General features: G+C 42.5%; 1 protein-coding gene across 2 annotated transcripts; it reads left to right on the top strand.

Moving 5' to 3' along the window:
* Window positions 1–1038: 1038 nt before the first annotated feature.
* PPP1R3C (protein phosphatase 1 regulatory subunit 3C) lies at window positions 1039–5785 on the top strand. 2 transcript variants are annotated; one of them, XM_028513411.2, is made up of 2 exons: window positions 1039–1354; window positions 3313–5785. In XM_028513411.2, exons 1-2 carry the CDS (start codon window positions 1341–1343, stop codon window positions 4250–4252), a joined length of 954 nt encoding a protein of 317 aa, XP_028369212.1. In that variant the 5' UTR covers window positions 1039–1340; the 3' UTR covers window positions 4253–5785. The 2 variants fall into 2 exon arrangements, with proteins under 2 accessions (XP_028369212.1, XP_035882882.1); XM_036026989.1 differs by lacking the exon at window positions 1039–1354 and adding an exon at window positions 1377–3236.
* The last annotated feature ends 4037 nt before the right edge of the window (window positions 5786–9822 follow it).

Below are 9822 nucleotides of genomic sequence, written 5' to 3'. Positions count from 1 at the left end.
CTCAGACCAACTTTACTATCTCCACTGTACAGGAGGAAATTGAGGCTAGAACTTGCCTAGATTCATGCAGCTGGTAAGTGTCAACCCAAAGACTAGTCTTTTAAGTTAGTTTTAGTTGGGCTGAGGGGCTGGTGAATTTGCTATGGTTGGGTGTTTCATTTCACAACTCCAGCCCAAGCATTAAGTATCTTCTCCAGTGACACCCAGCATGTATTTCTTTTCCTTCATTCTAATCACTGCACTTTAACAATTCCAATGTTTGACAGTTATTCAGAAGACACAAGGAATTTTGTACTTTTTAATTGTCTCCTGGATATTCAAGTTAATAGAGGACCTAGGTTTTGTAAAAATAATTCATACTCAATTTAGAAATTTTATGGTTGTAACTGATGGTCTAAAAACTCCCAAACTAAACAACATAATGAAACCTCAGTGAAAGTAACTGGCTTGGAGAGTCATGAAACTTACAGTGTAATATTTTAACATTTTGGCTTCCACATCTCTGCCAAAGGACGTCAGAACGGAGTCGAGGGATTTGGGTTGACCACGGGCTCTGTGGTTGAATGGTCATCAGAGCAAAAAAAGCCATCTCATTCCTGGCTTTAGTTTTCTGTTCCAGGGAGAAAAACTGAAGACTAGACCGAAATGCCAAGTGCCTTTTAATTAAATGCCACCTCTCTTTTATGGGGGCTAGCAGGCTTTATTAACAACATTTGTTAGAGAACAGTTCATTCCTGGCAGCCTTCAGTCTACTAGTGAGGTGCGTTTGTGGGCACACCCTAATCAAAATATATGCAGCCAACTTCTTGCTCTGGCTAAGGTGAGGGAGAAGATGCCCAGATTCACCTAACACTGATCAATATAAACGTTTCAAATAATATATACATGGGGAAAGAGTCACAGCTTTCTGTGCCTAGATTTAACTGTGCACAGACAAGACTCTCAAGGCATTTCCTTCCCAGCAGCCGCGCTGAGCCGGCGCCCAGCGTGGGCGAGATTTGCGGCGTTCTCGCTTTGCCAGCACCCGCTACGTGCAGTACGGGGCAGCACCCTCGTCCCCAGGCTCGCTCAGTCCAGCCTGTGACACTCTGCTCCCCGCCTGCACCCTGCATGTCCGGCACCACGGCGGTCACGTACTCCCGGAGAGGGCTCGCGCCCCAGCTGGGCGCTGGTTGGTCGAGGGATCGGGTCACGTGGTCAGGAGCAGATAAGGGGCCTCCTCGCGCCTCACCGCAAACCTCCGGAGCTACCGCCCAGCTGGTACTGCTGGGAACCGGTGCGAACTCGCGCCAGTAGCTAGAGCGCTGGCTCTCTCGGTCGGGTCGCCGCCTCTCTGCCTAATGAGCTGCATCAGGTAAGTTCACGCAGACTCTCCGCCGGGGAGCAGAGGGCTGCGTGCAGCTGCGGGGAGGTTGGGCTTCCTTTCCTGTCTGTCCTCTCTGCAAATGCAGACCCCACGCGAGGGCAAGCCGACGGACTGCTGAGTCGAATCTAGCAGGCGGAGGCCTCCAGGTGTGGAGATTTGCCCTATGCTTTTTAGGCGGAGCTGATTTAATAACCCGCATCTTAAACCAAAGTCCTGAGGACTTTAGTTCTGAATCCCGCATGGATTCTCACTGTTAACTCTTGGGCCTGCACAAAGGCCCCAAGGACTGGTAACTTGAGGGAATAGCACTCTGACATTGCTGGTTGGGTAGTTTAGCTTGGGGAGAAAACTACAGGACGGTGTTTGCATTCATTCGGCTTTTCCCCTCTTCTTACCTCGGTCTGCCCTAGCAAACGCGAACTTGGGTTTGAGCAAATGATGATTTTTGAAGTCTTGGCCACGATTTAAAATTCCAGGGAAATCGCTAAATTCTAAAACTGTCTTTCTAAAGTTCAAAAAGTAAAAAGACAAAACAAGCCTCCCCACAAAACTTTCAGTGGCTTTCTCGGACAAAATGTAGTTCTCTAAAAATCCTTCCTGTTAACCATTATTAGACCTACAAATATAGCTTTAGCTTTCATTTATTTGTTCTAGGTTAGTAGTTCTTCCAGAAAAATCCCAGGACTAAAAAAGTGAATTCCGCGAGTGTTTTTCTTTTTTAACTATCCGTTTTGTGATGAAACCTACGTGCGTAGAGCTGCTGTGGAGAGTTACTGAGAAATGTCATGTACAGTATCCACAAAACACCTCTTATCTGTAAGGCTAGGATAGGGAGAAGAGTCCATTAGCTTGGCAATGTGTACTGAGGGCTATGCGCCAGGAAAAAATCCTCCGTGATGGACACTTCTTAATTTAATATTGCTGAGCATAGTTTTGTTTACATTTTAAAATAGATTTATTGTCTTTCTGCTTATAAATATCCATTGCCCCACCATTAGAAAATGCCAAAAAAGTACAAAGGCAAAAAATAGATCACTTACAATCCTAGCACCCAGAGATCATTAACTTTTGGGGGTATTTCCTATTAACCTTTTCAATATTTATAAGATCATAAATAATATAATTAAAATAGTTCAATTTCTGTAAGTCAGCTTTTTCAACTTAAATGAATACTCTTCATGGGTGTCTCTTTACTAAAACAGATTATGTAAAGTTTTTAAGTGCATGCATTACTGGGTTGCATTTCAGTTGGTTGTGAAAAAGAACATGATAATCAAAATACAGAGATAATTCTCTGACTTCACTCTTTCCAGCCTTCAAAATCTCAAAACTGTTCTATGAGAATTCTTATTTCTACTCCTTTTTCCTCTTCAGGCATGTCACCTTTACAGAAACATGTAATCAATTCAGTAGCAAAATCAGCATAGAAGTCAGAGTCTCACGGCTCCAGAACTCTTCTGGGCTTTAACATCACTGGAAGCTTTAAGAACATATGTAACTCCTTGTCGCCACCCCCAGAGGTTCAGCCTCAGTAACTCTATGTCTCAGGAATCTGCATTAAAGCTAAAGAAAGAAAACCAACTTCCTAGGCCATTGTGGCCAGACAGGTTTGAGAACCACTGGTCCAGAACAGAGCCAGTGGTTTTCAGGGGTATATTAAAGATTACCCTGTCTAACTCTTATTTCTCAGATGAAGAAACCGAGACTCCCAAGTGTTTTAAGCAGTTAACCCATGGCCTTGTGGCCAGTTAAGGGTAGAACCAAACATAGAATGCAGATCTGATCATAGCACTCTTTTCTTTTATTACATGTGATAGCACCTCCCTGATACTCAGCTGTGTAGGCAATAATTTAGCCAATACGAAAAATAGTATGTATGTATTTGGGGCTGGGGAAGAGTATTCCAGATCCTGGTGATAACTACCCTCCTCCTTCTTCTATTCCAGAATGATCCAGGTTTTAGATCCACGGCCTTTGACAAGTTCGGTCATGCCAGTGGATGTGGCCATGAGACTCTGCTTGGCTCATTCGCCACCTCTGAAGAGTTTCCTGGGCCCTTATGATGACCTCCAACGAAGAAATTTTGTCAACAAATTAAAGCCTCTGAAACCGTGTCTCAATATAAAACAGGAAGCCAAATCACAGAATGACTGGGAGAGTTCACACAACCACGCCAAGAAACGGGTTGTGTTTGCAGATTCCAAGGGCCTCTCCCTCACTGCCATCCATGTCTTCTCCGACCTCCCAGAAGAACCAGCGTGGGACCTCCAGTTTGAGCTCCTGGACCTCAATGACCTGTCCTCTGGCTTAAAACTCCATGAGGAGAAAAACCTGATTTTAGACTTCCCTCAGCCTTCAACTGATTACTTAAGTTTTCGGAGCCACTTTCAGAAGAACTTTGTCTGTCTGGAGAACTGCTCTCTTCAAGAGCGAACAGTGACTGGGACTGTGAAGGTAAAAAATGTCAGCTTTGAGAAGAAGGTTCAGATCCGTATTACTTTTGATACTTGGAAAAGCTACACCAATGTGGACTGTGTCTACATGAAAAATGTGTATGGTGGCTCAGATAGTGACACCTTCTCGTTTGCCATTGACTTACCCTCTGTCATTCCAACTGAGGAAAAAATTGAGTTTTGCATTTCTTACCATGCTAACGGGCAGGTCTTCTGGGACAACAATGAGGGTCAGAATTATAGAATTGTTCACGTGCAATGGAAACCTGATGGTGTTCAGACGCAGACAGCATCCCAGAACTGTGCATTCCAAGGGGTGCCCCCCAAGACTGAAATGGAGTCAACAATCTTTGGCAGTCCGAGGCTGGCCAGCGGGCTCTTCCCAGAATGGCAGAGCTGGGGGAGAATGGAGAACTTGGCCTCTTATCGATGAGTTAAGCAACCTAGGAAATGGTCTTGACCTGTCATATTCCCGTGTAATTCTAAGTCTATAATGCTCAACATTAGGAAGTCTTAGCTACTTTCCTTCACTAGGCTTAGGTTTGAGCTTGTGAGACCTGGCTTCAAAAAAATAGCCACTTGAGAATTTAGTGTTGGGGTTTATATGGATGACGCTGTGCAGTTTTGCTGTGAAGGTTCAAGTAACAGGCTGGAACTCTATTTTTGTAAAAGTAATACTTTTTCAATGCCATCTCTCCTTCTAAATTAACTTGCTTTTACGCTGGGCATGGAGAGGTTGGAGAAGGACAGTTGATGGTGAGGGAAAGCTGTGTTAATGGTATGAGGAATGTCTGAAAAGTGTTCCCGAAAGGCTTTGGAGCTCAAGTCCAAGTAGAAGTGGGAGGTCCGATACTTAACTGCTGGTGAGAAGTGTAAGGTTATTTTGTTTTTAAGTTGGGTCTACAGTTCTCTCTTGGGGAAGTAATTTGTAGAGGGAAGAAAAAGATTTATCCCGAGTGTTCTTGTGGAGAAAAAGGAAACAAACTTTAGGGATGGCGGGTGGTGTTGAGGAAAGGTGAATTATAACTCTGGAGGATCAAGATTTTAAGTGAAGCCTTTCTGTTCAGACATGATTTATCAACAAGTACTATTTGGGGAAAGTTTAAGCACATCTGGCTTTGCAGTCTAAGTGAGCTTGTTTGTGATTAAGGCATCACACTGGCATTCTCAGTACAGAATGCTGCTTAACCAAAAAAACCATGCCATCACCAATGGCTAACAACTTGTAGAGACTCTGTCATGTCAAAGATAGCTCTTTGCCAGTGCCTTGATTAAACCAGAATATTGTAGCTGCTTAACCCAAATATCTGCAGGGTCATCTGATAACTCACGATTGTTTGGCCTCATGAGAAGGTCCACTCTGTATACTGGCATTCCTCCTGCAATACTGTTGTTTGAGAGTGTTGTTGGTGTATACAACTCACACCCTTCATATTGAAGGCGACCTAGTTTTCCACCACACTTTTTCGATGTGATGTTGGAAGTGAGGACTGACACTGATTCTCCATTCAAGAATCCAGTACCTTGCATATAAAAGTAGCGGTCAATTTCTTGCCTACATTCATCTTGATATTTGAAGTCTTTTTACCAATTTCTTTGAAGTCAAAGTGTTTTTTTAAAAATGGGTATGAATTATTTTGGATGTTTTATAATATATTTGTTTATATTTGGCATATATATATGTATATAAAGATGTGCATAAATCCATTCTGTAAGATCAAGGACAGTAGCCCCTGAATGTTTGCTTATGTCATTGTGCGTGTCCATTGTGAGGTGTTCAGAGAATGCAAGTAATTTTAGCACGTGTGGTCTGCCATGCTTGAACAACTGCTATTGGAATAACTCTGCTGTGACAGTATTTGAAGTTTGGTTAGCACTCACATTTTTTGTACTCTAAATATTTCACTCTCCTGTAGCTATCTTTAGTGAACTTATCACTTTAAGAATAAAAGTGTTTGATATAACATCTAAGTATGTTTTCTTTGTCAGAGCCATAGTTGAACAAGAAATCATGAACTGAGATTCTCCTGTTTTGTTTAAGGATGACTCAATGGGGTTAATTTGGGTCAGAAACTGAACTCACCTGAGGGTATTCACATGGTCCCAGTCTTGTGGGTTACCTCCTAATACATGGTCATTGGGGCTGGGGTCTGGGGCAGCAATTTAAGCTGCTGGGACTGTCCTTCTGGGTCAAGGTTATTTTGGGGCCACTTTTCAGCTTCACAGTGGGGGAGGAGATGGTGTGGGAGAGGATGAAATGGCTTCTCTGTGGAGCCCTGGCACCTTCCTCAAGGGACGAAGCTTAGAGCTGCACGGAGGGCACGGGAGGGGGCAGTGGGTTCAGCTCCTTGGGGTAAGAGGCAGCCGGTCTGTGCACCTAAGTTGTAGTTTCAGTTCTTGCCTAACATTCCAGAAAGGGCATCTGCACAGTGTCTCTTAAATGTAGGCGGAAATAAGTGGCCAACCTACTAGAAAAGTCAAATTATGAAGAACAAATTTTATCATGTCATAACATCCTCTTCTTCAGAAGTTGTGAACTACAGGCCTGCAGGCTGTATCTGCCAGCAGATGCATTTTGTTTGACACAGGTGCGCGCACACTCTCTCTGTTTCTCTCTCCTTTCTTTCTTTTAAACAATTTATTGCCAAAGTGAACAGAAAACTATGTTTTTTAAAAATTTAGATTTTCTTTTCCTCAATTGCCAGATCTTTCTGTACGGTGACATCCACCTGGAGTTGAACAGCAGCTGCCCCTGTGGATGAGGCATGTGTCCCTACATGGAGAATCCTGCCTTATGTTGTTACAGTTCCCACCCACTGCTTCATTCTCTTAGATGATCTGCCTGACCTTTCTGGCATTGGAATTCATTACCCTTATTTTGCTTCCTCTGGCTCTCTGTTCATGCTGATGGTAGGGTGAAGGAGACCACTGTCTTCCCATGGGATAGAGAAAACAAATTCGAGCCTAACAGTGACCTTGAAGACCATGGGACTCCAATGCCTACCTTTATAAAAGAGCAGGGAAAAGACTTGTTCGAGGTCCCATGCCAGGCTGAGTCAGGCTGGAAAATGACCTTCAGGCTAGATGGTGACTTTTTGTCTTTTGCTTCCTACTTCCCCCTGAAGTGTCCCCCCTGTTCCTCCTTTGTAGCTGCTCCCTGTCTTAAAGAGGGAGTGCTTTCCAGGCAGGCATGGCTCTGGTCAGCTCTTGGCAGCTTGACCTAAGGCCGGCTTGTCCCCAGGCTTCATGTGAATGACTGAAGGGGAGCTTCATTAAAGAGCTGAGGGTCCCCCAGTGTTTCTTATGGATCAGAGTCATCCATATTTCACATCCTGACACCTAATAGCAGAAACAACACAGCTTTGAAAATTTAACATGGAAGGATGGCTTGAATTTGAGAGGCATGGTATTCTGTTCCTCAAAAATAAGGTTTAATTTAGTTATTTAAAGAAGGACCCTGTTCTTTTATAAATTTGTGGCTTTCCTTTTAGTTTACTCCAAATTGAAAGGCTGGACATCCCTAGTGTGGTTAGTGAACTGTGTGCATCTTCACCACTGTGAGTTCAAAAGTTGTTCACAAGTTTGGCTTCACCATTTCCATCTGCAAAGAGAGAATTTCTTCTTCAACTTTCGTTGCCAGATGGTGCATGGTGTATTCACAGCCACTGGGAACTGCGGCCTGAATGAACCTGCTTGCTAGTGGGCAGAGGTCCTGAACCAAGAGCAGCCCCTCGCATGCAGTCTTGCTGACTCCTTACCCCCTGGCCCATCCCTCCTTCTGCCAATGAGTGGACACCCACCGCCGAGTTTGGAAGATTCTTCTAAGCCAGTGGTCTGCAACCCTGGCTGCATATTGGAGTCATCGGGAGAGCTTTAAAAACTACAGATGCCCGTGTCCCCTGAACCCTCAGATTCTGATTTCACTGGTCCAAGTTGTAGCCTAGGTGTCGGACATTTTGAGACCTTCCAAGGTGTTTCCAGTATAGTTCAGGGATAAGGACCTCTGCTTGAAGCAGTGTGGTGTCTTCAACTGTTCCATGTCGGAGAACAGGGTCATATATGGACTAGAGGATGCCTCCACCCACTTTTTTTTTTAAACAGATGATGAAATAGAGACCCAGAATGGTTTGAATTCACTCAAGGTTATCGAAGTAGTATAGCTGGACCCCTGACCCTTTCTTGCATACCCTTTCTTGCTAAACAACCTGAACACAGACTTCTTAGTTTTACCAATCTAGCTTCTCCTTTTCTCTTCTATGATCTTTTGTATATAAGGGTTTGTTAATTGGGATGTACTAAGTTGCAAGGGACATGATCCCTTGACTCAACTAGCTTAAACAATAAAGAAAAGTTATGATCTCATAATATGACTACTAAGGTAGGTTGTTTTCAAAGTTGACTAATTCAGTAGCTTGAAACTCAGGTTATTTCCATGTTTTCCCCTCTCATTCTCATTCTTTTTGATTATCCCTGTGCTAACTTGCTTCCTAACTGCAGTTTCCCAGTATTATATGGGGATACAACACTACCCAGTAGAAGCTCATCCCTTTCTTGTGTCACTTTTTATGGGTGAATAACCTCTGCTCAACCCTCCATCTACCAAAGGCTCTCCCAACCCTCACCACCATGTTTTACCAGGATAAAGTCACATGTCAGTGCATGAACCAATCCCTGGACAGGAGAATTAGACATTATGATTGGCTCAGACAAGTCAGGCTCCCCATACTCTTCCACCCCATCTGAGCCAGGGGTTAGACAATTTCTGACTTCTGAAACACAAAATTTATGGAAGAAGGGGATCCTGGAGCTTCAGAATTTGCAAATACCTTGAGTGAGAAATGCACTGAGTGTCAGGTTCAGTTTTCTGCATGTTCTCCCTGCAGAATATTGACTTCTGAATTCTTAAATTTTTATGTGTCAATGGAATAGAAAGCACAAGTGAAAATGAATGGCAGCTACCCTAGCAATACGAATGAGTCTCACAAACAAAATTGAGCAAAAAAGCTGGTAAAAGCTGAAACATAGTGCAGGAAATGCAGTATGATTCATTTATGCAAGGTCCAAAACCATGCACAACTGAATACATAGATTTTTAACAGATCTGTCTATCTATCTATCTATCTATCTATCTATCTATCTATCTATCATCTCTAAGAGAAAGCAAGAAAATAAGTAGAATTGGGCATAGGGGCTAGTTCTAATGGAGGAAGATGGAGGGAATTGAAAATGGGTACAGACAAGGATTCAAAAATATTGCTAACAATTTTAAAGCAAATTTTAATATATACATTATGTATTATTTCATATGTATCTATACATATGTATACATGTATACATATATTTTTAATAATAAAAAGTTTAAACAGGTTTTATTAGTATCTATAAGCAAAGTACAAACTTTCTCATTTGCATGCTATGTAAAACTTTTATTTTGTTTTCAATAGTTTTGGGGGTAGGTAGGGATGATTTCTTCCTTGTACAGGGTGAGGCAAAAGTGGGTTTACAGTTGTGAGTATACAAAACACAGTTTATTCTTGTATTATTATTTATAAATTATTATATTATTTTCCATATGAACAAGTGTAAACCTACTTTTGCCCCACCCTGTATAAGCCTTAAGAATATCAAGTCGTTTTGGAACAGCTGGGTTTTAAAAGCATTGTTCTGCCAGCTCTTTGTATGTGGTTTGAATTCATGACAATGGACCATTTACTTTTATGTGTTTTACTAACTTTCTTCTGAGATGCCAGATTGTGTCCAATTGAGTAAAAGTTTCCTTTGTGTTCTCATTGCTGCTACAAAAATGAAAATTATAGCTGAATCCAACTATTCCCTGGGTTCTTAGTGCTGGTCCTGCAAAAATGAAAATTATAGCTAAATCCAGCTATTCCCTGGGGTCTTAGTGCTCACACCTAGGTTTCCAGCTGACAAAAAAGGAAATTCTAGTTAACATGATAAACATGTCCCCTTCACCTTCTAAATGACAGCTGTGGAGTGGAAAGC

This window comes from Phyllostomus discolor, chromosome 5 (assembly GCF_004126475.2).
Source record: "Phyllostomus discolor isolate MPI-MPIP mPhyDis1 chromosome 5, mPhyDis1.pri.v3, whole genome shotgun sequence".
Classification (NCBI taxonomy): domain Eukaryota; kingdom Metazoa; phylum Chordata; class Mammalia; order Chiroptera; family Phyllostomidae; genus Phyllostomus; species Phyllostomus discolor.
The sequence above is the reverse complement of the archived record's forward strand: the minus strand, read 5'-3'. Positions and strand labels throughout refer to the sequence as shown.